The following is a 27,959-nucleotide window of genomic DNA, read 5'->3' as shown; positions in this document are numbered from 1 at the left end:
CAATTCTTCATTAACTATGGAATTGAAAATGTCCTTTTATTTTATTTTCTTGCCTTATCATCGTGATAATGCTTATAAAATAACTGCATCATTTTTATGACATGGGAGAAATGAAGAATATTATTGACATTGCGTCGTTAGTGCTGCCATCTTGTGAAGACAAATCGTAACATGAGACCATCGAATTCTTCCAAAACTGCTAAAAAATACAGTCCTGGAATTAGTGACAGCAATGTCCAAATTTAATCTGCATAACCTCTATTTTCACAACCGTTAGTCCTAGATACAAAATTACAATTGCAAAGATTGTTAAGTACAATTGTTAAATTACAATTGCAAAGATGGTTAATTACAATTGTTAAATTACAATTGCAAAGATGCGGTTCACCTCAAAGATTGATGGCAAGACATGGTATTTTGTAGTAAGTTACCGCCCTAAGCCAGGGCTAAGGCAGAAATACTTAAAATACACCACCTGCTCAGTTATTCCATCCGAGGACTGCAGTTTCGTGCTTTTTACCACTCACAGCCCGGAATAGGAACCGCACCATTGCTGCGGTCGCTCATATGGTTGGTTAATTCTGCATTAGCTACCAGTTTGTTTGGCTCTCTTGGCTCCCTTAAGAGTTTTTTCGCTTCCAGGTCATGTGATTCCTATTCCGGACTGATGAGTGCTAAAAAGCACGAAACTGCAGTCCTCGGATGGAATAACTGAGCTGGTGGTGTATTTTAAGTATTTCTGCCTTAGCCTTGGCTTAGGGCGCTAACTAACATCAAAACAAATGTTATGTCTAACTTTTTATCTGCCCCAGTTCTTACATAAATAATAATGTAAGTCACAAGCATGAAAAAACAATAGTAACGTAAAAATTTCAAAGCATTTACAGGGTGGCGACAGATCAGGGAGATCAGGGAAAAGTCAGGGAACTTTATTAATCAGGGAAAAGTCAGGGAAATATCAGGGAAATTTGAAAAAATTACAAAAAATCAGGGAAAATTGATTTTGTGAAGAAAAAATTTTTTTTTTTTTTTTGCTTTACAAAATTAAGTACTTTAATTCCCTGCGCACTTTCCGCCAATTATCTGTTCAAAAAAAAGGTAAAATTAATGAGGTGCGATTATACACTGCCGCATATTTGTGCATCTTTTTTCCTCAACATCAAAGTATTGAATCTTACTTATTAATCACAGGATGAACTTCCTAAGATTGCTTCTGTGTCTGTTAGGTTGTTTATGTTACCTAGCTTGAAATTTCCTTTTACGCTTTTAATGTTACGTAAAATAAACAACTATACAAGCAAAGAGGAAGCCTTCATTAATGCCTTAGCTCCTTTGCCTTTATTCCATTGTCTCGAAGTAATTAGCGTCTGTAATCACGATTTCAAGAAGAAATCTTTGGTTTTTGAATTAATGCTGATAAAAGCTTAAAAGTTATTACTTCTTCGCGTTTTTAATTTAATTGCTAAAATTGAACTAAACTTTGTTTTTTGCCGTTATACTATTTTTTGTCACCGCAGATTATAAAGGTTTTCTTTTCTTCAGGCTTAAGTGATTCTTTAATTTTATAACCAAGTTGTATTCTTCTTTTATATATTTTGAAATGAACTAATTGTTTTTTTTTTTTTCTTTTATTTCAAAGTTGTTTGTTACAAAAGCAATCTAAGATTTTTTTTTCATTACATACTGTTAAAATCATTTGAAATAGAGTTAACTTGTGCGCTTAAGTAAATATCTTTTGTCGGATGTCTTGATGTCTTTTCGTTCATAAGCTCATTACTTTTTGCATTGAGAAAGGCATTCCCTGAAACGCCGAAACATGTGTCTGCTGTAATCGGCAATTTGTGCTTTTTTGACGTTGTTTTTCTTACTTTAAATATCTTAATTTTTTTATTGTTAAAATGCTGTATTCATTCATTAAAACCTATATTCTTGATTAGAGAAAAGCTCCCTAGGAATGGATGTCAAATGGTTTCATCTGTTTTGCATAAATATGTCAATTAGTTATATAAGAATAACTACATTACTTCTATTTTTTCACTATTACTTGTTATTGTTGCAACAATTATTATACAGTTTGGAAACTTAGTTCAAAATAATTTCAATTACTTTTTAGTTCTATCATAAATACACATGTTTTTCAGGGAAATTTTAATAGTTTCTTAAAATTCTTATGCTAAGTGGTTTCTGGAAGTAAAGTATTTTTTTTTTTTTTTTAATTTTCTCTGATCTTTCCATGTAGAAAAATTTAATATACTGTTTTGTAGGGTTTTTTTCCCAAAAAAATTGACTTGATATGTTTTTTTAATCATTTTATTAAAAAAGTAGCATTTTTTAAAAATATATCTTTAGTTCAACAACTTTACACAACTTAAAACATTTAAAATACTGCATTTTATACAAACATACAATGGATTTCAAGTAGAGCAAAGAAAAAAAACCATTATTATTGGTAACGTAAATCAGGGAAATTTGGTAAACTTAATCAGGGAAATCAGGGAAAAGTCAGGGAACTTTTTTTCACAATTCCTGTGGCCACCCTGATTTACAAACGAAATTCAAGGAGGTATTCAAATCCAAAATTCCGATTAAAGCACTTGTTGAAGCAAAAAATTGTTTACTATCCTTTTCATTGCGATTGAAATTTAGAAGCAAATTTTACATTATCGTTTAATACGTGAAAGCACCTTACAAAATCTCTTACAATCAAAAAAAAAAAACGAACTAATTAAGCCTTTATTAGGGGTTCTCAACCTGGAAGACGCGCTTCCATAGAGGGGCGTAGAAGTATTTCAAGGGGGCGAGAATGCATTCCAAATGTAAAGTAAAAAAGTAAAACTAGCTATAATTAACTCAACTTTGAGATTAGGTACATGTAAATGTTTTTGACATTATCACTGTTTTTGAATTTGAATGCTGTTTTTATCCACATATCCCTGAGAATCTGTATTTGTAGCATTAGCAGGCTTAAAGTTAAAACATTGTTAAGAGTTCGTGATACAACTTCAAACTTTCTTTAAATGACGACACAGTTCTTGAGAAAACACAGGAGATTTATTTACAGCTATGTACAGGAAGCATAGTTACAACTGCTAAATCAGTCATCAACAATTAATCAAATATCAGTTAACACCGTCAACTCAACGGTTACACCCGTGTTTACATCCAAATACGCAAAAATACAGCTCAAAGGCTTCACAAAACAGAGCTAATACATGCTCTCCAGCGCACCGCTGACATGATTCACAAGCAAAAACTAACTCGAGACTGACACCCCCCGTCGGCCGTGGCTATTTATAAATCTCAAAAGAAGTTTCCACAAAATTCGAAATGCTTCTTGTATTTCCTTTTTATTCATTTACGAATCTTATCTATGAAAAATAGGGGACCGTATACTTCAGTTGAATGTCAGGGGGTTTTATGTACATTACAAGAAACTATTTACAGGTTACGTTACTAAGATAATTTTAGATGAAAAATAACGGATTAAACGCTAAATTTAGCTAGATTACAACAATTTAATCACAAAAAGATAATTACTATTTACAGAATTTGTAACAATATCGAGTAAGGCTCTGTGGTGCTCTTTTTAACAAAGCAAGTTACAACCTAATATTTAAAAACTTGTCAAGAACAAACAGTGGTAATCTTTCTATTGATGTTGTGAAAGTAACTGGTTTAGCATGCTAATCTCATCTAGGTCCTAGATTGCATCCAATTTATTTGTATTTAGTTCTTTGATTTCATGTGTTCTAATAAGAATAGGTTCAACATAAAGTATTGTGTAGCAATATCAATTTTTTTGTGCGAAATTATCTATATTTATAACCAGTTTCAGCTTTCCCAACTAGCTTCAGTTTCAAATTTTGATTTTACTCTTGCATTAACCACATATGGTGATCTTGTAGGGGAATGGAGTGTAAGGTCACATCTGTGTTCAGGGGGTGGGCGGCACAGAGCCTGAAAGGTTAAGTACCCCTACTCCATACAGTCTCTAAAAAAATCTAGAAGACCACGAGTGAAAAGTGGTATACAGTAGAACCTCGTTTTATGCGGGTTTATTTTACGCGATTTCGATTATACGCGGTTTAAGATTTGACACCTTTATTTTATTTTACGCGGATGAGTTTCCGTTTTACGCGGATGCGGCAATACAAACAGATAAAATTTCCCTTCTTTCAAAATCTAAACTCCTAAAGATTGTAGATTACGCGTAATCAACTGCATTTTGTCGTGCTAATAATCGAGCTTGGGCCGCTGGAGACATTTTATGCGGTTGGTTCCAGAGCTTTTCCAGAAGTAAAGTTATTAAACTCACACAGTTTAGAATTCACTTGAAGAAGAGCTTTTAGGAGTGAGAAAGGAGGCCAAAACCAACGAGGATACCGACGTCGGTGACGCACAACCAAAAACGTTCACATTGAAAATTTTGAGCCATTCCTAGACAATAGAAATGATCTTTCAGATTTGTTATTGAGGGAAGATTCTATCATGGAAATGACGCAAGTGATCATGGATGCGTTTTAATGCTCTGCAAGTAATTATAGAGAAACATTCTTGCCAAAAGACTATCATAGCCAGCTCCTCTTTATAAACAGAACACGAAATTAATTTATGTTTTCTTTATGCGCGTTGTGCAAAGTCGATATAACTACACATTAAACTTATTATACAATCAGTCATCACTAGAATGAAGTATTTTGTTATCTACGGAACCAAACCCCTATTTTAACACTATTATTAGGTCTCAATTTGCGCGGTTTCAATTTACATTTCGCATTTCCGTTTCGCGTAACCCCCCGCGTCAAACGAGTGTCTACTGTATCACAAAAGACTGCGTTTCATACCTGGATAATTTTTATGATTATTGGTCGTACTGATGTCAATTTTTTTGCATTTAAATTTTTTTAAGGCTTGTGATTTCTCAAAATATGAATTCGAAGACCTGAAAGTCGTATAAACATACACTCAAGATAAGAACTCGCAGGCTCGGGTCCTTCTGAAACTTATTGACGAACGCAGCACGTAACAGCTCAGTCACAGCATCCAGAGACTGAAGTTTCACCTACAAAATGGAAGGCTCTTCCCGGAAAAAAAAACTTAAACTCTGATATCTTAAAGACGCAAATTAAAGCCATATTTAATAAACTTAGAGCTAGGGGTTTGGAGTTCTCTCCGAGAAATTTTGCAAAGTTTGAAACATTTTTTTGAACATCCATTAAAACGTGATTTCAGAAGGAGAAACGATAGGGTTTAGAAGTTTTCTCAGCCTTTTTTTTTTTTTTTTTTTGTTTAACAGATGAAATCCAGTCTTGAACTTCCTTTGGGAACTTCAGAAAAAGGTCTCCGGATTTTTTTTTTCCTTTCTCTCTAATTTGGAGTCTTAAAAACGCAGTTTTACGCTATCTAGGGGGCTCTGTTCCTGAATTTTTCTCCGCAGACTGGAGTTTTTATAACGCAAATTTAGGTGATCTTTGACTTTAAAGAAAGGAGGGATTTCTCTCGGAGATTTTCTCCCGGAAAATTTTCAAAATTCAAGTTTTAAAACTGAACTTTTAAACAGTATTAGGTGACGTTAATGTTCGGGTAACCACACCCAGAATGTTTTGAAATTCTTAACGTTGAGGCAATCTTTAATGATGAAAAAAGTGCGGGGGGCTGTCCCCCCCCCCCTCCCCGATTCGCCGCCACTGTTCACCTACTTTTTTGACTCATCAGTTTAGTAACCATGAACTACAGGCGAATTATCTTATATAAGCGCTCCGTATACCCCCACACTGGTACCCAGAATTGTTTTAGCACACTTGTATTTCTTTTTTTTATTTTTGTCACTAGTGATGTGCCGGATCGTCAAAAAAGTAGATCCGCGAATACAGATCCGGATCCGGATCATTAGTGTCAGGATCCGCGGATATGGATACGGATCTATCTCTTTTTTTGAGCAATCACGATTGCTTATTGTTCTCACTTGACAGTCCTTGATGTTCCGGTTCCTTTTTCAGCTTGGACCAGGCCTGCAGCACCACCGTCCACCGGCGGCGGCGCGGCTGGTCCTGAGCACTGTCCCCCGGAATCCACTTTTGCTGGGCGGTGGCGTCCATGTCCTACACACACATGCTCATACACAGTTGCTTACGCGCGCACGCCTTTACACACATACACACGCCTACGTGCACACACGTAAACCTACACACACACGCACACAACTATGTACACGTAAGCATCCAGGAGGAGGTACATGCTTGGGCGGGGGAGCCATTTCTAGAAACAATAACTCTAACCAGTAGAGTCTTGTCGCAGTTCGTGATTGCGAAAAACATAATTTGAATTCAAAGTTTCGGAATTCAAATTAGAGTTTTTTTTTCTTTTTTTTACCTAATTCAACTATCCAAGTGTTTCATTTGTTATGGAAGGTATTCCTGTCATAATAATAACACTGTTTCTTCAAAAAATGTCATCTATTGCGAAAATATAATCAAGACTATGATTTACTCTTTAAAGAAATCTCCGTTAAAATTGAGGGAGAGTTGGAAGGAACGGGTCGACGCTGCATTAATGCTTAAATAGAATGTGAAAATTTATTTCTAGCTTGCTCGGTAGATGTAGGATACAGGAGCAAGAGTGTAAAGCTGCTACTAAACAGGCTAGAAATACTTTTTCGTACTTTATTTCAGCATAAATGCAGCGCTGACCCATTCCTCCCTACTTACTCCGACCGACAGAATAACAGAGCCGGGAGCACCTTTGCAAACAGTAAATAGAGAATTTGGTCTCACTTTTTTTGTAGAATGCCGAGAAAAACCAAAATGAAGAATAACAGAAACCCCAAATCAAAACAGAAACTAATATTAAACTAAAAACTTTTTTAAAAAAACATGTCCCAGAGGGCCGACCTGATATTGAGATGGATTTCGCGGGTCAGAACACATATTGTTAACAAATATGAACTGACAGCGGATAAAAATTTTAAGTCATTGAGCTTTTCTCCTTATCCGACTATGAAATAGCTACCGATCACGCGTATATAGGCTTTGAATTGCATTTAAAATTTCCTTAACAAGATTATAGCTTTTACTGTACATAATTTGGAAGTTCCAAACAAATATCAAACGCAGAAAACTTAGTTCTTTCAATTTGAGGCCAATATTTTTAACGTATGGATAAGTTTTTACTACCATAATTCTGAAAAACGTTAAGTCCGTTTTCATTAATATTGCCGATAATTCAAGTTCTGCAAAAACGAGGCCAAGCTAAGAACACTTTCGATCAAGTCACATTTTGAACGAAAAAAGAACTATCAAAATCGGTTCATCTGTTTAAGAGCTACGATGCCACAAATAGACACACAGATACACTTTTAAAGCTTATTACCCGTTTCTTTTTGCAATGGGGGGTACAAATTGGCTTCTGAAATGATACCTTACAATTTAAACGGGGAATAAAACCTAATTTAAACGGAATATAAGAGTCTTTTATTCAAATATTTAAGAATTTTTAGAATAGAAAAGATCCGTTTAAGATCCGTCAAAAAAGTAGTGGATACGGATACGGATATCCGGAACATCACTAGTTGTCACAGAAAGTACATAGCCGCAGAATTATTCGTCATTAGCAAAGTTCACCGTGTATTTTTATGCTTTACAGTCACTTTATGTCTTTGAATTATTATTCCGAATTTGAACCATTTCGTGCACTTGGAAATTCTTTTTTCTAAATTTTCGCAGCCTCGAACTTTCCAGCTGGCTGTTGTAAACTCTCATGTTAACACAAAATACAGCAATATGGCGCTTAGAAATACGTGCTAAATTACTCTCCAGATGGCAGCACTAAGTAAAAACCACGCAAATATTTATTTTCGCGAGGCAGCCGTTATCTTGAAAATTTAAGCATCGCGAAATACAACTTTATGTGTATAATCGAGTTTTGGTTCTATTCATACAAAATTTGCGAAATTTTCAGCTCGCGAAATCACGGATTTCTTCATTGTTGCGAAAATTCGTGCTTTTTTTACAGTAGTCTTTTTTACTGGATATTTTAATCCGTATTTTTTTTTCTCTGGGGAGAATTCGTTTTTCAGGGTTAAGATTATTAATATATCATTTTGAATCAAATATGGAAATTTTTCTACCGTTAAAATTTATTGTTTCGTCAAAGATATTTCGCACACCTAGTACAACACTGCCACATCTGCAAAAACTACTTTTCGATAAAAATCAATTTAAATGTAATGCGCCTTAGCTTAAATTCTTATAGTAACACACTGACACATCTCAAAAATAAGGTTTAAAAGTTTTTTTTCGTTTGTGGCTGTCTTGAATTTTAATAGAACTAATAAAAATACACCAGGACATGTGTATAACTCAAAATCGACCATTTTTGACTTGTGGCGTTGTTGTATTAGGCGTGCGATTTATCCACTTGAACCTCATTTTGGTAAAGTTTCAAGCATCAGCATGATTTTTTGTCTTTTTCTACTTTTGGCTTTGTCTTGTCCTTCCAAGGAAAAAATCCTGATTGTGTCCTTACCTGAATAAAATTTCTCTCTTGATATAAAATCCAGATCGAACTCCTGATAATCCCCTGGATTTCTACCTCGTCTGGCCTCTGGGGCAACAGCGTAAGGGCAGCGTTTCTTTTTTTAAAAAATCAGTGGAACCCTTTTAAATTAACAACCTTTTTCTTTGAACCCTTGTTGTTTCTTAATGGAATAGTTTCAAACAACATTCTTGAAATGGTTTACGTACAGTAAAAGTAAGTAGGGTAAGTACTACAGTAGTCGGCCACAAGGACATAAAATTGCTTATAAATATTATATAAATAACTCAAAATCGGATATGGCGCATTCACACATTCATTTTCCTGTCCCCAAATATCATCCAATGACAGTTGAGTTGTGGGTACATTTTCTTAAGTAGTAACGAGTCATTTTATTTTAAATGATGTGCTAGTCATCCTAGTTTATAATTCTGTTTATTTTTTTGTTAAGAAGACACATCATCTTTAAACGTTAAGTACCCTTCATTTTTTTCGTTCTACTGTAAATTTGCTTTTACTTTTGGTTTAATGGATTGTCAAACATCATGTTTTAATTGAAAAATAAACTCCCTCTTAGACTCAATAATTCTTAGAGGGGGGGCCAACCACTGGGTACTGAATTCTTATGCATTTCAATAGTCAGCCATGGCAAATTGATTACTGGTTCTATACTGTTTGGTTGATGTACCCAGAAGTCGACTACGTCCTTAATATGAATTTTCTAATGTTCATCAAATAGTATTTAAAATAAAGTATTGACACAGCGACAATTAGCTGTTTTGAGTAAAAATTCCCTTTCTAACGTCATTTCTTCTAAGAAAATGCTTAAATTTTGTGCCTTAACTTTTTTCGACAAAAAGAGTCGTTTCATCATTTTATTGCTTCTAACGTTGATTTTAGTTTAGAATTCTTGAAAACAGGTGTTGTACATTTAGGCCATCGTTGTGTTAAGAATAAAAGTTCTATTACTTAATGTGTCATTACCAAATGGTGATTTATCGTCTTTCTTATCAAGCCATCTTACGTTGATGGTTTGCTTTTACTAAGGCTAATTATTTCAAATGTTGTTAACACTTTTTATTACTACTTTTTGTAACCAAATATTTAATTCCTTGGGTTTTCTTCTCTAGGAAATCAAAATTTATTTGTTGTTTAAAATATTGCTGACTTTGCTTCAAAATTGAATTACGTAGATACTTATTCCATTTTAGTTTATTTATCGTTTGCTAATATTCTTGTTGAACGCTGTATGATTATCTTCATGACACTCAAATTTCTCAATTTCAATTTACTTACATACAGGCCTGTAATTTGGGCAATCAGAGGGGGAGGGCAATTGATCCTTCTGGATTTTCACAACATAATGCAATTATACATCTTTGCTTGTATTCTGATGCTTTTTTCGAGCTTTTTTTGATGCCACTGTGGAAATTTGGACTTCCATTCGGCAAATTGAGAATTTACGTCCTCCCAAAGATGGAAGTTCAGTGCACCCATGTATAAGAAAGCGTCAGTTGAAAGCAAAAAAAAAACTTATGGATCATCTTTCTCATCAAACCAGTGGCGCAACGAGGGGCTGGGGCTGAGTTTAACCCCCCCCCCCTCCCCAGAAGCATCAGTTTTAACTTAAGTGCAAATTCTAATACAGTAGCTTATGCATATGAGAGGGCTGTTTTGATTGAAAAAAAAAAGACGCTCCAGAAGGTATTTTGGTCAAAAAACCTCTCCAGAAGGTAATTTGGATCCCCCCCCCCCCCAGAAGGTATTTCTGGCTTGCGCTAGTGCATCAAACGCCCTCAATGAAATGGATTCACGAATGTTTTCTCGAGGCCATTGGCAAAGCGGAGGTTGATGATGATTTGATCTGATCATCGGCCTTCGCCTTACTCTGGAATTCCGGCGTGTGGAAATGGAAGATGTGCGGATTTCTCCTTGCATTTCTTTTTAATCGTAAAAGATTCACGACCGTCGTGCACTTCTCCTTGCCTCACTCTCCATCGCCTGTGCACACACGCCTCTTTCTATTTTTTGCTTTCTTCGCATACTTTAAGTAACATCACAAAGAGAATTTATCTTAGCGATGCCTTAAAACGGTATTGTAATCTTTCTCGGTGACCCGAGAGAAATAACGTTATGCAAGCGGAAAGGAAAGCGACGGATTGTTCCGTAGGTTGCTGCATGAATACTCGACCCTCGTTTATTCGAACATACTTAAAACGAAATACTGCTACGACGGCAGGGGTGCCCACCAAGGGAGTCATGGCGCAGACTGCGCCATTGAAATTTTTGGGGGACGGGGAGTGTTTTGAGGGGAATTTTTCTCATTTTTTGGGGGGGCTCTTGCTTTTGGGGGAGGGGTCTTCGCAATATTTAGGGGGGTGGGCACCCCTGACGACGAACTACATTTGCAGTCCCCTTCATATTGTATTCACACATAAAGCGATTCACTGTTTTTTGAGAAGACGAACTGCGGTTAAGGTTAATAAGACCATTGAGAAGAGATAAAATGGAGGGAGTGAAGACTTTCATTCATGAAACCGAAACCCCAAGTCGCGAGATAGATTGTTAGGCAAAGCATTGGAAGAAATCAGGTTTCTTTCGCTTGTTTCACTCAAAACGTGCAAACCATTCGTCGTTGTTGAGTCACGTGACTTGGGGTCTTTGGGTCAGCTTTTGCAAAGCCAATGATTGGACTTGCTCCCTCCATTTTAATTCCTGCTCTAAGGTTAATAAATTTCAAAGATCCCCTTGAGTTCGTTTTGACGAGGTTCAAATGCATATGCTTTTCCTGGAGAGCCAGGGGCGGATACAGAGAGTTTTTGGAGGGTGCACCGTAGAAGTAAAAAGTGCCTCCCCCCCCCCCCCCCCCCCCCCCGTCATACAATTTTCCTGCTTCGTGTGTGTGTGTCTATTTTTATTTTATTTTTGTTTTAATTTATTTATTTTTTAAGAATAAATTTAACAAAATGTGAATGTTTTCTTAATTAGAAACGAAAATTTTTTCACTTATTTGAATTTTGTTGTGCTTCAGTTAAATACCGTGGACATATTTGTATCTGAGCAGCCATTAATGGTCTGTATTCGGCAAAAATTAGTAAAAAATTTAAAATACTTCATTTAACAAGCGTAATGAAATATAGATATCATTGGTAGATTGACAAAAAGGTAAGAGTATATCTATTCTGGTTGTACATGTTCTTGTTTTCACTTCGACAAAACTTTTTTTTTTTTTTTTTTTTTTTTTTTTTTGAGCAATGACGATTGCTAATTGTTTTCACTTGACCGTCCTTGATGTTTGGTTTCTTTTTCAACCCCACCATCCTCTGCAGGCGCGACTCCTCCCGGTAGCCGCTTCTCCTGGTCGGTGTTGTCCATGTCCTACACACACGCACGCTCATACACATACACACACACGCGCGCACCTTTACACTTACGCACACACGCCAGTGTACATACACACAGGTCTACGCACGCACACAAGCCTACACATACACAACTATGCACACTTTACCGCCCAAGAGGAGGGAGAGAAACCGTTTCTAGAAACAAGCGAATGGGGTAGTAACCAATGTGTAGGGTCCTGTCTCAACTCGTGATTGCGAAAAACATAATTTGAATTCAAAATTTCAAAATTTAAATTAATTTTAAAAATTCGAAGAATTTTTTTTTTTTAAATAATATTTTCATCAAAAAAGCACTTGTTGAAGCTCCAGATTCGATTTTTCGCCCTTCACAAAGCTACATGTCAGGAAACCCTAGCATTACCAATCCATGTCACAGAAACAGCACCTTTTCTATCGATTCCCCCTCCCACCCCCCCCTACTTTCTCACTTCCTTCAGAAACCCTTCACTACGTTGCATATTTTAAAACGCAGCTCTTCACAAAAAAAAACTTTCTTTTTTTTTTTTCTTCTTTCAAAAACGCACCTGTTGCTGCGGAGCTTGTTTAAACAACATTAAGGTCCTTTAAAGGGCCTTCATGTAACTAACGTTCAAAGTGTCACATAGAAAGGGTGCTGCTCTTGTATTTGAAAATGAAGGGTGCCGAAAATCTAGAGAAACTTTTTCGTTTTTTCCACATCAGTTAAAATTACCCTGTCGAATTGGAAGGCGAAACTCTCGATAAGCTTGAAATTTTTTCCACATCAGGGTAAAATTTACAATGCCATTTGGCAAGGCTGCTCCCATTTTGCCTCTGAAAATAGAAGATTCGAAGCTCTCTGGTTTAGGCTTGCATATTTTTTCCACATCATCCAAAAATTCAGTCGTCTAGGAAGGATTGTGCTCTCATTTTGAAATTGTTAATAGAAGATCAAAAACTCAGAGGCTCAAGGTCACTGTGACCACCCAAAAATATCCTTATTTGGCAACTTTTTTCGGACGATTCGGCGAAATTGGAGATTTATTCGGAAAAATTATCATCATTCGGCAAAATTTGGAGTTCCTTCGGCAAATTGAAAATTTCTGCCTTCCCAAAAATTTATGTTCGGGGCTCCGCTGCCGAAATTCTCGATAAGCCTTACATTTTTTCCACCGGAGTAAAAGTTAACACTGTTATTTGACAAAGAAGCTTTACTTTGCATCGGAAAATTTATGATGCAAAACTCTCGAGTTACTTTTAATATTGTTTCCCTTAGCCAAAATTCAGTCATTTTGGAAGAATGCTTCCATTTTTTCAATTGCGTTCAATTCAAAATGCGTAAATTTCCAGTTTTTTTTTTTTTTTTTTTTTTTTTTTTGAGCAATCACGATTGCTTATTGTTCTCACTTGACAGTTTTGAATTCCTATGATTTTATTTTCCCCTCTGCAGAACCACGGTCGGCCGGCCGCCTCGCGATGCTGCTCCTGTAGCGAAAACAGTCTCCAGGTTGCGTCACTTAATTGCGTACACTTACACATACATCTACACACACATACACCAACAAACACATACACACACGCATACATACAGACACTTACACATACACACACAAACCCACTACCTACACATACACATACCTCCCCCACACAATCACACAACTACACACACAAACATATACACACACGCATACATACAGACACCTACACATACACACACACCTACATACACACAACTAGAACTAGAGAAGATAAAAGATTCGAAGCTCTCTAATCTAGACTTGAACATTTTTTTCAGATCAGCCAAAATTAGTCGTATAGGAAGGATGCTCCCATTTTTCAATTGTATTCACAAGTTTCGAGATTTTTTTTTCTTTTATATATATATATATATATATATATATATATATATATATATATATATATATATATATATATATATATATATATATATATATATATATATATATATATAAATCAGCTAAGTTTACTTCACGATGTAGGACGGATCTTCAACTTTGTATTTGTAAATAAAAGATACGAAATTTTTGAGGAGCTTTAAAATCTTTTTCCGAAATATTATGATTATTCGAAAGAACTATAAACACAAAACTTGGTTAAGAGCATACATTTGCCGTAATTCCCCCCAAGTACTTGTAGAATATCTTTCATAGAAAAAGATGAACAGCAACTAGTAATCCACGTTCGTAAAGCAACTTAAGGTTTCACTGAAACTTTATAAAACTTTCAGTGACTTCATTGTTTTGGACTGCATTTTGTTTTAAGAAGATTTCGGTTACCTTATTATTTTCTCTTTCTTTTTCGCGTTTATTATTTGAACAATTAAATCAGTCGTGTTTTCGCTCTTAGGTCACTTTGCTTGGTTTTGATACATAGCGGAACCTTGCTATTCGTACATAATTTGTTCCAAACAACAGTTCGAACGGCGAGTCGTTTTTTTTTCACATAAGATATCGGAGCAACAATAGGATATATACTGTTATTTCTGAGCTTAGATGATGCGCGCATGCATAAACGCTATCTGTTAACACACTGTGTTGAAATTTAAAAGTTAAAATATTGCACAGAATCACACAGTATATGTGTACGTAGTAAAGCACCGTTTATACGTTTCTCTTTGGTACGTTTTTACCAATTATAAGTTTTTAAAATTGGTCCCTGCAGAGTGTAATAGACATTAACGTATCTATTATACGTTTTTTCATTTATACGCTCTTTTCATACAATCCCTTCAAAAACGTATAAACGGTGTTACAATTTTAACTTTTCGATGTTACCACAAAAATCTCAAAATCTCCTTAAACCCAGTCATCAAATGCATCATTGAGTTCAATTTTGCGTTGTGACCATTTACCAAAACGTCCGTCAACAGCAAAATCAAGCAAGCATCATAAACGACTATTTAAGGGGGGAAATGTCAGCTTTGAAAATACTTCTTCATGATGAGTTTTGCTATTCTTCTTTTTTTTCTTTCCCTGCCATCTTACTTCATTCAAGTGTCTCTCTCTGCGTGGAACGTCCATTTGCTCCAGTAAAGTGCTTATTTTCCAGCGGAAGTGCAGCAATCACGTTTAATGGATGGCATTATTTTTCATGAATGAATCCACTCGCTCGGCCCACACGTTTATCTCCGGACGTGAAAAAATAACTCTCGGAATGAGATCTTGGACACCAAGAATTTTACGGAAAATAATTTTAGAATGGAGGATATTTTTTTTTTTTCTAGCCTAAAAAAACCCAATCTATTTTTTAAAAAATGGTTTTGTTTGTGTCTGCGTGTTCCTTATAGAAATCCATAGTTTACGTCGGATCTTTGCCAAATTTGGCACAGAAATCCTTTGTTGCTTAGGAATTCACATAGGATTTTTTTCGCGCTCTTAAAAATCCAGTTAAACGGATTTTTTACGCCAATCAATAATTATGACGGAATTTTTGGAATTTTATTTAAAAAATCTTAAGAGGTTTAAATTTAAATTTTGAGTCATAAAATAGCTCTTTTCTGCACATTAATGAGAAATTTTAACTTTTTTTTTCCTTTTATTTAAGCCTGCTTGTTGACCATGCGTCACTTGGCACACCCTTTTTCAGGGTAGAATGCGTACTCAATGCAGTTTATAGGATCACAAATCAAAATCCATGCAAAAATCCTAATGACATTATGTTTTTTAAATCCAGATGGACTCAATTCCCCCCCTCCCCCTCCTCCATAATCTCCTAATGACGGGTCTGGGGGGGGGGGACTCAATACTTAATGCATATTATATTAAAAAACAGAACAACACCAAAAATCACGACCACAACGCGATATCATTCATATAAATTCATTAATTTCTCAAAGCTAGGGGGGCAGTTAACCACCTAAATGAAGACTCTGATTAAGCTAAAAACTATAGTGTTGCAACCACAATTTCGAGAAATTCATTTGCCATGACTCATGGATGATTCTTAAACTGTTATGAAGTATAAGAGTTATGACCACAAAATTGATCATGATTTCAACCAAAATTGCAGTGACTTCATTTTTCGTGAGGAAGCCTAATATGTTTTTGCAGTATAACATTATTTCTTCGCATGAAAGAAAATGCGTTTTTTTTTCTTGTTTCACCTATAAACTATGCAATCCTCATTGGCATTTGTGCCTTACATTTTAATCATACTAAGGATTTTACGTTTGGGAAGCTCCTGGAAAAAAACTGCTCATTTTTGAATTCGCGAACCTGAGTTATTTCTCTGAAGAACAGTTTCAACAGAATTCTACCGAATTTTGACGCAACTCCTGTAAGCGAGCTCGCTATTGTTTCCTTCAAATTGCAAGAGGGCCATCAAAATATGTTCTTGCAAGTAAAGCACGACCACATTTCCTTGATCTTCACTTGTTTTCTTCTTTTATGACGTGTTGCTTACTGAGAACTGAGGCAATAAAAGCTGTACGCAAAACATTATTTATGATGTTCTTATGTTTTTACACCCCTACGCGATAAAAAATGAGCAGAAAAGACGAAAATGTTCATAATTTAGTTCAAGGCATCCGCTTGGGTTGGATTTATCTAAGGCTCCCAAAATGTGTTTTGACCATTGTCCTCTTTGGGGAATTAGTCTTTAGAACCCCCTTCTTCATCTCTTTACAACGCGGTCTTTGACCTGTGCTCAGATCCTGATTTACCAATAGATTCATGAGGTTCCCAAAAACTATTGACACCCATATTTTCAAGGGCAAAGAAAGTACTTCGTTTTATGACTCCAGCGACATTCTTAAACTATTTAAACCAATTACCCAAATTAATTTTTATCAACGCTTTGCTTGTGACCTGGCCTGAGTTATAAAGGTTGAATACCATATGTTCACATCCAGATAACAGTGTCAGTAAGATGTAACCCTACAGGACTTTTGTCCATTGAAGCAGTGAGAAGCAAAGGATGTAAGTGGACATTTTCAAATTTTAGGTAAAACGCGTTTAAGGATAGCATCCTACTGTTTGACCACGGATTGTATGTAATTTGACAATGTGCCATGCCAAGTAAAGACGATTCCATCTGAATGAATCCAGCAGGGGAGAAGGGAAAATAACGATTGGGATTTTGATGCACACGTTTTATAATGTCACTAGTACCTTATTCATTTATTGCATTTTCAAAAATAAAATAAGAGGAAACAAAAATAGTTACCATGGAAACAACAAAAAGAAAAGAAAATATTTTCATTTCGTTCAGGAACGTAAAAGCAAAATGGTAAGCTCAAAACTTGATTGTGAATAAATAAATCAATCAATTTTTGCCGTGAGAATATAAGATCGAATATACTTGAGATTTAAAAAATGTTGCTGTGAGCAAATTTGCATTTGTACAAAACTAAGGCTAAATAGTAGAGAGGCAAAAGTGCGCATCTGAAACAAACCAACTAACACCCCTATAAACTAATAGATACTTCAATTTCCGCCTATAAACAGGATATTAGCCTTTCCATGTAATCGATGGTCAGACAGTAGGTAGGTTTGCATAGATTTTTTTTTCTAAATCATACTCTACAGCAGCACTTACCAGGGCTGTATGTACTATATCTTGTCCTAAGACAGAGGAGAGGTTCCCCTACTATTTGTACTAGTTATCTCCAAATTTTTAATTTTGCCACTTACATCCCTCTGCTTCTCACTGTCTCAATTGTACAATTCAAGAGGGCGTTTCGTCGTTTACATCGTATACCACATTTCTTGTGGCTTTTCTTTATGCCTTAGTAGTCTTACTTATTCGTTTCCAATCTTTTTAATGCTGCTAAGCAACTAGCTATCATTTTTGGATATTTCAATGTAGCAAAGGCAAGACAAACACGTGTCTTTTAATGTAGGGAAAAAGGGGGCACATGTGATCATAGTATGTTTTACTAGGATAACGTCAAGCAAAAAAGCTCAAAAAATTCTCAAGTATTATCAGTACCAGCCCTACTATTCAATCAAACTTTCAGAGCAAGGAGCCTGTTTATGTTCCTGTGGTGACAGCTTTGTTTTAGCAGATGCTGATGTACTTTTATCACTGTCTTCTTCATGTAAAAACATGTTTTAAACTATGATTAAGGTGGAAAAAAAAACCGTAAATAAAGCACAAATATTGGAGAAAGTATAGCATATAGCTACTTTAAGGCTACAATGGAGCCTCTTCATCAGTGCAAAAAGCTCACCAACACAACCAGAAGTTGCGAGAGAACTGACAACAACCAGGTGGACACCATATTTATACCAAAGAGGGCCAACCAATAAGAATACAGGAACAAGACATCAAACAACCAATCAGCGAACAGCCTAGACACTCCGGGCTCAAAGCAAGGGAGAGACAACCAATCAGAACCCAGGAGACAAAAAGAGTGCGAGATACCAAAGAAACAGGAAAGGCAATTATAGAAATTGTTTCCGAATATCATGAAAAAATGGAGTGCTGGAAAAATCATTGACAAGAGAATGAGAATTTTTCCAAATATAGTAAGCTTCCAGAAATCGAGGTCATAAACCGAAGAACATTTACAAATAATCTTTGCAGATGAAAAATCAAAACAGTGACCAGAGGTCCAGACTTAATGTTATGTTTAAAACTAATTAATAAGCTAAATTTAATTATTGCAAACCATTACAAGAACATTCACATTAATTTATGCCACTGTTTAAATTTTGTAATAAAATTAATACTTCATTATAGTTGAAAATTAGTTCTAAAGTAGATGCCAGGGCACTTGTGAACGCAACATGTAGGGGCACATGTGAACAGCTCCCATATCCTCTCCGAAAATATAAATATCAATGTAGGCTTATTAGTGTTAAAAGAGATGTAGAGATTTATAATTATTGTTTTGCTGCAATCAGTTTGTAAATTTATTGTTAATTATTATTACATAATTACTAATTATTTATTTTATTATTTTTTTTAATTTGTTAATTACTAAATAGTTGGCTAAAAATTTAGTGGTACATAATATTTTCACGAAAAATAAAGACAAAATATTTTCCTTTAACTAAAAACTGAAGTTAAGAAAAATTTTTAAATTCATCATCACATTCTGTATGAAGCTGAAACGTACTATATAACAAGAATAAACTTTACATAATAAAATATTCTTCACATTGTTTAGTAGTCTTATAAGATTTTTTCTTGACGATCTAATGGTTAGAACATGCTATGAAACTTTAAAATTTGACAGTGAGCAGAGTTTTGCAATTCAGAAAAAAATATTTCTTAATAACAGCTGCTGTGCAGTTCAAACTGACAGTATAGGTTACAAGCCCTTGAATGTATTTAGTATATACATATATGCTACACTATAACGAGTTTTTCGTTGAAATGTGATGCTCGTCCTGCATTTTTCAATTGTGTTCACATTTGTCTAAAAGCTTGTTCACATCTGCCTCCCCCCCCCTCATAGGGGCGCATGTAAACAAGAAGACATTTTTTAAAAATTCCATAAAATATGGAAATAATTTGTTAAAAAATCTGAAAAAATTACATAGCACAAAGAAAAGACTATTCAATCATGGAGACCCTTTTTCTGTGAGAAATTGAAAATATTTTCTGAGAAATTAAGAAATGAAAAAAAAATTTCACATGTGCCCCCTTTTCTCCTACTTTTTTTTTCGTTCATGATTATATTTTTCTCTTATTGCAGTTTGTAATGATCTATGTAATTTTTTGAAGGATCGTTACCGCATATAGATTCAAAATTACTAATCATCTCGTGTTCATATCGGTATTGTCTTTATTTAAGACTTATTGTCATCTTCTAAATACTGAATTTTATTATTCTCTAAAGCTTAGACATCAAATAGTATTTTTGCTAGTAAAATTATGACAGTGTTTTCACATTTCCATACCCATACCAAAGGCAGCTAACAGAATCGACTCAAACAGGTTTTCCTAATAGAGTCAATTTACTTAAAAGTAAGCTACAACTGTCTGACTGCATTTTTTTTTTTTTTTCAAAACTAAGTTGCTTCAAAATATGCATATTTGTTACAAACCGGAACATTGTTCCGGCACTGCTTTTCTGCAGAGGAGGAGAGAATCTCTTTTGACATAATATTGGTCATGACGCAGGATTCTATTACTTCTCATTCTCGTTCCGGTTCTAGAAAATTTACTAACTCGTCCCTGGTGTATATGTAATGTGTTTTAAATGAAAGAAAAGATTGTTCATCACATGAAAAAAGCAAGACAAACACACTTCTTGAGGTAGAATTTTTTAATTCTTTTTTATTTTCTGTACACTATACATTTATACATAACAATTCGTCGCCAGTATGTTTTTTTAAATTCATTCTTTGAATGAGCTACATTCTTATTGGCACAAACGATAACAATTATAATGGAACAATAAACAGAGTGCAAGTATGGAGCGTTTTAAACGCTATAAATGAATCCATTTTGTGTGCTTTAGAGGTGTACGAATATCTCCAATTTCATTTTGAATTTGAGTCTTACTTGTGATTTGCATGAACTTTCTAATATTTTTGATTCTTATTTCGTGTACTCTTCTAAACAATTTTGCGTAATGAAATTGATATCTTGCGTAACATACCGTTAAAATTATAGAAGTATTAAAAGTTGAAAATATTTATTTTTTTTTAATTATTATTTTATGTTATAAACTCCCCCCCCCCCCAAAGAAAAAGTTCCTTTCTGAATGGTGGGAGCTAGTCTGGCTATTGTTATAGCCTTTTCTCATCTACTCATTCAGGGAGTTTCGAATAGACAGGGCAAAATATACCGATGTTTGTAATGTATTTTCTTTTATTTTATTTGTGAAATGAATTTTTGTAAAAAAAAAAAAATCCCTTGGTTGAAATAAAATTAATTGAATTGAATGGGGTTGTTTCCATTAGTAAAAAATACTACTTTTAGTCACTAAAGTTGATAGAATGAGCCAAAAATTAATAACATGGAGCGAATAAAAAATCTTTTATTTTCAAAACGTTGAATTTTTTGTTCATTTTTTAAAATGTTCGATAAGGACAAAAGAAATTGAATCTGCGCAACAATTAAAATAATTTTTAAGAAATATTAGACCTTGGCAAATTATTTTTCAAATGGTCAAATGCTATGTTTTTAAGCATGCTCTTTCAGAAAAAAATACTTTTAAAATTTCGGAAACGACCCCATTGAATGGGGTTCTGAATCAAAAGTAGTACTTTTAGTCAGTGAAATTGATAGAATAAGCAAAAAAAAAACCATGAACCCAGAAAATTCTTTCATTTTTCCAACAGTTATTTTTTAATTATTTTTTTTAAATGTCCGATTTTTCAAACAACGCAAGGTCTATATGACGTCACAAATGATGCTTTTTGGCGCATCTTTGTACCGCGTTTCCACGTTATGATAATCAGGAAGCGAATTAAAATTGCGCTCTACGCTTGCTATCAACCATATCGTTGCCAACACATGTGAGTAAAGAAGGTAATTTAATATTTTGCTCAGTGAATGGCAACACAAAATGGCATTTCATCATTTGTGATGTCATTGGCAAGAAATGTAAACAATGAAACACCGATTTAAGTATTTTTTTAAAAATATTAAACTTTAACAAATTATTTAAAAAATGGTTAGATCCTATGTTTTTAAGCATGTTCTTTCAGAAAAAAATGCTTTTAAAATATTGGAAACGACTCCATTGTAATCCGTAATTTTCTGTAAATGTCTATCCGGTGTGCCTAAATGAACTAATTAGTTTTAAGGGAAAGTAAGTTAAATTTTGATTTTCAAACCATTACAGCTTAAAGCAATAATAATTGTAAAGAGACATACATAAAAATTATGTAACGGCTGCTGGTGTGCTACATTTTATCTAAAAGAACCATTGTTGCTCATGTAATGTTGGAAAGCTTTTTTTTTTTTTTTCGTGTAATATTTATTTTTTCAGACATTCGTTCATCTCTAATGCTCCATAAAAGTTCAAAAGACTGCAAAAGAACTCATACACATAATTATTTTAAAAAAAAAAAACATTTAACTGACAATCTGACATGAAAATTCAGAACACAATGAAATATGGCACAAACACACACGTATGCACACTTATATATGTTTCCTCCTCTCTTTTTCTGCCCCAAAAAGCAGTTAAAATACTATGGTAATATTTACAAAAACATTGTACAAAATGATACAAATCATCTGGTCAAAGCAAGATAACAATGGCCGATAGCATTACTATAAACATATAATATTGCAATTTGCTTCTGTACATTTTGATATTGCTTGCAAATGCGCCATTTTCAATGCGTTACTGCATTGAATTTATTTTCTGTTTGGGTACATGAAACATTTATTCTTATTTTAAGTTTTGAACAAAGGTTCGTAATTTCAAACAATGTTTCTTTTTTTCCTCTCGAAGTAAGTGAAATCATTATCAATTCTATTATGTAACAATATAATTGTATATTATGTAACATTACAGTATAATACATTATGTAAATGGAGTAAACCCTTAGAATTTATTAGTCGAGAAAATTCGTTACAGCTACGAAAATGATCACTTTTTAGTTCGGCTAATGAAGCTATTTTAATTTTCTGTCAATGTTCCTTAATGCTAAAAACATGAAGTTTAAGTTTTGGATTACTTAAACTAGAGCTCTTTCACCAAATTCGAATTCTCATGAACTTTTTCTTTGATACCTTAGACGCACTCAAACTTTTTCCTTGAAAAATAACAATTTATGTCAATGTTGAATTTAGGGCTCTGAATTTTCTTAACGAAATTCGTTTATAATTTGTATTAAAATATTTTCATTTTAAAATCAAAAACTCTGGTTCTAGTAACTTTCTTGACTGTTGTAAAATGGTGTCCTCAGAATATTCATAGTACTAACTAAACTGTACAAATTTCATAACCTTTTACTTTTCTTGCACTTATGTAGGAAATATGCAAATACGGCAGTTTTTCACTGTTTCGGAGGAACCAGGGAGTCTCAAAGAACTGGAGCTGCGCTAAGGGTTAGTTGATGTTCCTCAAAACGTGTTATTATTTATGTCCTGCACAACGGCTATAAGAAATTCAAACATACTGTAACGGGGTATTATTCTATCTAAAATAATTATGTTAAGTAAAAAATTAAACCACCTTGTAAAATACTAGAATTTGATAGCAATTAGTAATATTTTTCACCGATATCTTTACTACTAGTGATTGTTCAGGATTATTGAAGGGTTCTGTCGGGAAAAAAAGAACAATTAAATAAAAAAATGAAATTTACTATCATTTATGGTGAATAACTTACTGTAGCTGATAAAATCATCAATTTGATATCTTCTGAAGAAGTTGCTTTTTTATGGAATACATAGTTATTTGCTTTCGCTCCATTTAGGACAGAATTTTCTTTTTTATCTCGTTTCAACATCCTTCCCCAAAGCCAGCCACCACCCTTCGATAACAATTGCAAATGAATTTTACGGCGGATGAATCTTCAATTTAATTCTTTCTGATGAAGCTTCATTTGAATAGGGAATACATAGTTATATGTCTTCACCCTATTAGGATTTTTTTTTCTCTCTCCTTTCAACATCCTTCCCCAAAACCAGCCTCCACCCCCTCCGTAACATTCTAAACACTCCTCTCGAAGACCCTCTGGGAATCGGAAGTCTCCCACGCAAACGATAATCTCTCAAAACTCTGGAACCTTACCCTATTTGAGAAAATGGTTTTGGTGCGCTCCGTCGTGGTTCGCGAGCATGGGAAAGGATCGTCTGTCGTCATTCCCAAGGTTTGTTCTCTCCAACCCCATCTGGCGGGAAAGGGCTCCACCTCTGACCGCCCTCGACCACTGGGCCGTGTCCAGTCTACCTAGGCGCTACTTGAGTGGGGATTTCCCAAGATTTCTGACACTAAGGTCGTGATCTTGGAGGAGCTTTTGGAATCTTACTTGTGAGATTCATAAAAATGGAATGAATCTATTGTGAGTCTGATTGCGAACGTCGTCTATTTGTGTGAAGGAGATAGTAAAAAAAAAAAAAACATTTACTTACGATATTTTAAAGTTTTTATTTTGAGTCTTGCTTCACAAAAAACTGTGAGTATGTCATGTACAATGTGTGTTGAATGCCGAAATTAGCTTCTGGTGAATCTTAATATTCAGAAGAACGGTGAATGAACTATTTTTTACACTTTCAAAAAAATGTTTCTTAGTTTTAATATCCTCAATAGCGGTATACCAATTTTTTAATGGAATTCTTCTCTTTTCTCCTTCTTTATTTCTTAGAAATTGAGTTGTTATCAAGTTCATATTTCGGTTTGGCGCAACTTTTTTTTTTTTTTTTGAACAGATGAATTTATTTATTTGTTTAGTTTTTTTTTTACTTTTTATTTATTTATTTATTTATTCATGTTTAAACTTTTATTCTAAACCATGGCGTAAAAAGCTTAAAATTTTAAAAAGAAGAGAATGATGTTTCACTTTGTTTGAAAAAATCTGCAACTTACCGAAACAGGACAAAACAAGATGAGCATTTAAAATTCGATTTTGAGTATCTATTGATTACGGGTGCCATTTAAATATTCATTTACCATAAGGTGGAAAATCAGCTTACTTGGAATATTAGTTAATCATAAATATGCTTTCAAATATTTCAATTTACTTCTCCAATTCTATTTTGCGTTAATGGGGCTAATCACTCAGTTTTATTTTCTGGTAATTATTTTTTATAATTTTGTAAAATATGTAAATTTAGAGCCAGATTGATTTTTAACTTGCTGCGCTGCTCAATTGCTTAACTAAAGCTTGATTCTCTCCTAGTTGAATTAAGGCTTATGTTTTGTTTACGATAGTGGATGAAGACCAGTTAACAAAGTTAAACTGACAATACAATTAAAAACCCATGAGGCTTACTGGTAAATAATATAAAATATGAAACCATGTGAAACGCTACTGATTGGAGATCCTACAAAAAACAGACATAACTAATATGGCATTTTCTCCCCTTATGGAAGACAGAACCTGCAGGTAGGTGTTGCGCAAAATATTCTATGTAGTAACTATATTGCCGGAACGTCGACAACAAACCAAAGGGAAGCATATAATGCATATTGAGTCAGCTCATCTCATAGGAAGCCTCATAGTATGAAAGTACTACATAAGCAGATCAAGTTACAGAAGATATCAAAGAAGAATTATGAGCATTGTTCTTGAAAGTATGTCAGACTGCCCCGATGGTAGCTCACGGGAAGTCGCTGCGACCTCCCAAAAATTTCCTTATTCGTCGATTTGGTGTTTCATTTGGCAAAGTTTGGTTTGGTGTTCCGTTCGGCAAATTCTAAAAATTTGAGTTGGGTGCGCTCCTGTACACTTCCGCCATAACAAGCCGGTGCTAAATCAGATTCTTCTGCTAGTTAAAGGAGCATATTTTTGCGGAGGAAAAAATAATACTTGAATAAATTTACATAAAATTCCGATTTTCAACTTTTACGCCACTATTGATTTGTCTGCAAGTTTTTGGAAAAGTTTTCTGTGTCATACAGATCCTTTTAGGAGGACACTTGCTTATCAGTGTTCCATTTTGTGTGTATTAATTACACAGTTTCAGTTTTTGTTGGTTTCTTCTCGCTCTCGGTCTGTGCTGCAACAGTTTATAAGCCAAGACGAGTTTAAAACACGGTCTTCACAGCTCCGAAGTGCAGTAACCACTGTATGTCCTTATGTGTTCGTCGCTGAAACTGGACGGACACAGGATGACCGATGGTTCGCTGTGGTGCTGCGGACAGCGGTGTCCGTGCGGACACTGGCAAATGGTGTTGGTACTGACCTCTTCTACGTCCGGCCTCTTCTTGATGGTGAAGAGTCGGCAGGGCTCTTTCCTCTGGCAGCGCATTTTCTGTGGGAAGAAAAAGAGAGATTTAAAATTGGAAATTGGAGAAAAAGCAATTGGAACAAAGGAATTACTTCAAATAAAAGTGTACCATTAGGTTGAATTTTGTGAATTTGGTAAATGCTGTTGCATTTCAAAAATACAATCTGTTTTACTTTGCGCTACCAGGGCCGCCGAGAGCCAAGGCGGGCTCGTTGTCAATATAATCCCCCGAACCCGTTCTTTCCCCATTAAACGTGTTGAAGTGATACGGCTCTGATTCCTTGCCGGGCCTAAACTTATACTGCTTCCAATTCTTGCCTTCCAAAGGCCAAGCTCCTAGTTTCTGACTAAACAGACATGGCCTCTCGTCGACCCTGTTTGCTAAAACAAAAATACGACTAAGACAACGCTCACACGGCAGGTTTGAGAGAAAAACAATCGGAGGATCCATTTTGGCTAGGGAGACTAAACGGAGCAGGTTGGAGAACAGGACATTATTATGAATTATTAAGAATTATTTATGTAAATTCGATTTGAACTGGTAGCATTGTTTATATAACCGTAACCGCTCTTGATGCAGTGCTTTTTTTCATTCCTTTTTAATGTGTTAAAGTCAGTTGAAACCATGAGTAGTGCATGGAAGCTGTAATAGAATATTTTATGTTCAGAAAATAAAGAATTACATTTTGAGACTTGTGAATTTTACTTAATACCATCATGAATCTTGAATGCTTAAACAAAGTTTTTTCAATAACTTTGAACTGTACAGTACAGGTTTATGGGCAATCCCTCCCTCCCCCCCTTTTTGTTGAAAATCAGGCCCTGGATGAGGCCATATATATTTTTATATATATTTGTTTACTTATGCCTCCATAAACATCGAGAGAAAAGGTCTACTCCTCAAAAAACGTGTCAAGGTTCTACGCACTTAGAAATAAAGAGGCTCTCATCTTTTATCATTTGAAAGTAATATTTTTTAATTCTGAATTCGGACAAATAATCTAAAAGTAAACTAAGAAAAACTATGAACAAGACAAAAAAAAATGTCCTTGGGATTTCAATGAAAATATCGTATTTTTTCTTCTCTCATAATTTGATAGGACAGAGCCTTTCTTTTTCTTCCCTTCGGCTCTATTGCTGATGCTGAAGACGGTAATGCTCTTGTGAGGGTGATGTCGGGAACAATATCCGAAAAACAATAACATCGCACAGCTGGAGTGCTTTGTGCCTGCCGAGCCGAATGATTTCGAAGGGAAGCTCCTAGGTGCTAGATCATGTGTCTTTCGAGTCGAAGGTGTGTCCTGTTGTCCAGTAATTCCCGCGGGGAGCGAGCAAGGTGGAGCTTTTCTCGTGAAATCGTTCGCACTTCCTCCGTTTTGTCTTTCTCTCGTCGAAGAAAGAGGCAGCGCAAGTGGCCGTTCTAATAAAGAGGAAGTGCAGTGTACGTTGGCTGCCCTGCCGAATTCGTCTCTCCATTCATTCCTTTTGCGAAGTCACGACCCGTATCCGGCCTTTGTTTTTCCGCCGACCCTCACTAAACGCTGCTGCCACGTATTGGAGGAGAAACTGGAAATTCAAACCCAAACAGCAAGATCGAAGGAAATGTGGACTGGCCATTCCGTTTGGCCGCAATACTACTGGGATGGTGAAGATGGAGATTAGCGGTTACCACTCGCCACATGACGTCTAAATGAAAAAAAAAAAAAAAAGAGGCGACTAAAAATATAAGTGTCTTTCGCCACCCGGTCGACACTTTCTCCAAACCCACCGACCGATTGCCATTTACTAGTTTTATTGACCTCTATTTCAACTGATTGATACTTTGTATGTATTGTAGTCGCAATTTAAAAGCTAATTTGCTGTTCAGTTATTGTTATTATTTTAGAGGGGGTTTACAAAGAAAAACAAAATGGCAAATGAAAAAAAGGAAAATGGCTACTGAAAAAAAAAAGGAGTGACGACTGACAAGTATGCTTCTAACTCGCCACTGGTGACCGGAAAATATCCCAAACGTTATGTTGACGTGGGATGGAATGTCCGTCCCTGGGAAGATATGTCAAACATGCGCATTTCTTTAATTATCATCCGTTGCACAAGAAGACATAGAAAAAAAAAACGAGAATTTTTCTTTCGATTCCCAAAGCTATTCGAGACTCAACTATCGTTGCGAAAAGTTCAGAAATAACAACCGTTCTTGAGGAGGAGAAAAAGCGTTTTTCAAAGATTCAAAGCTGCCAA

The 27,959-nt window shown here is 35.1% G+C and overlaps 2 protein-coding genes across 2 annotated transcripts in view; one reads left to right on the top strand and one right to left on the bottom strand.

Annotated features, from left to right (window-relative positions):
- LOC129224339 (elongation factor-like GTPase 1) overlaps positions 1–27,959 on the top strand; it is a 328,060-nt gene that overhangs the window by 208,155 nt on the left and 91,946 nt on the right. The gene's annotated exons all lie outside the window — the stretch shown is intronic.
- The window catches only part of LOC129224629 (protein giant-lens-like), a 39,209-nt gene continuing 31,373 nt past the window's right edge, over positions 20,124–27,959 (bottom strand). The window contains exon 4 of the mRNA XM_054859114.1: positions 20,124–25,745. Coding sequence (XP_054715089.1) covers positions 25,533–25,745 — 213 coding nt within the window. The 3' untranslated portion in view covers positions 20,124–25,532. The remainder of the gene's footprint in view (positions 25,746–27,959) is intronic.

This window comes from Uloborus diversus, chromosome 6 (assembly GCF_026930045.1).
Source record: "Uloborus diversus isolate 005 chromosome 6, Udiv.v.3.1, whole genome shotgun sequence".
Taxonomy (NCBI): Eukaryota; Metazoa; Arthropoda; class Arachnida; order Araneae; family Uloboridae; genus Uloborus; species Uloborus diversus.
Note: the sequence above shows the minus strand (reverse complement) of the source record. Positions and strands in the feature narration are given on the sequence as shown.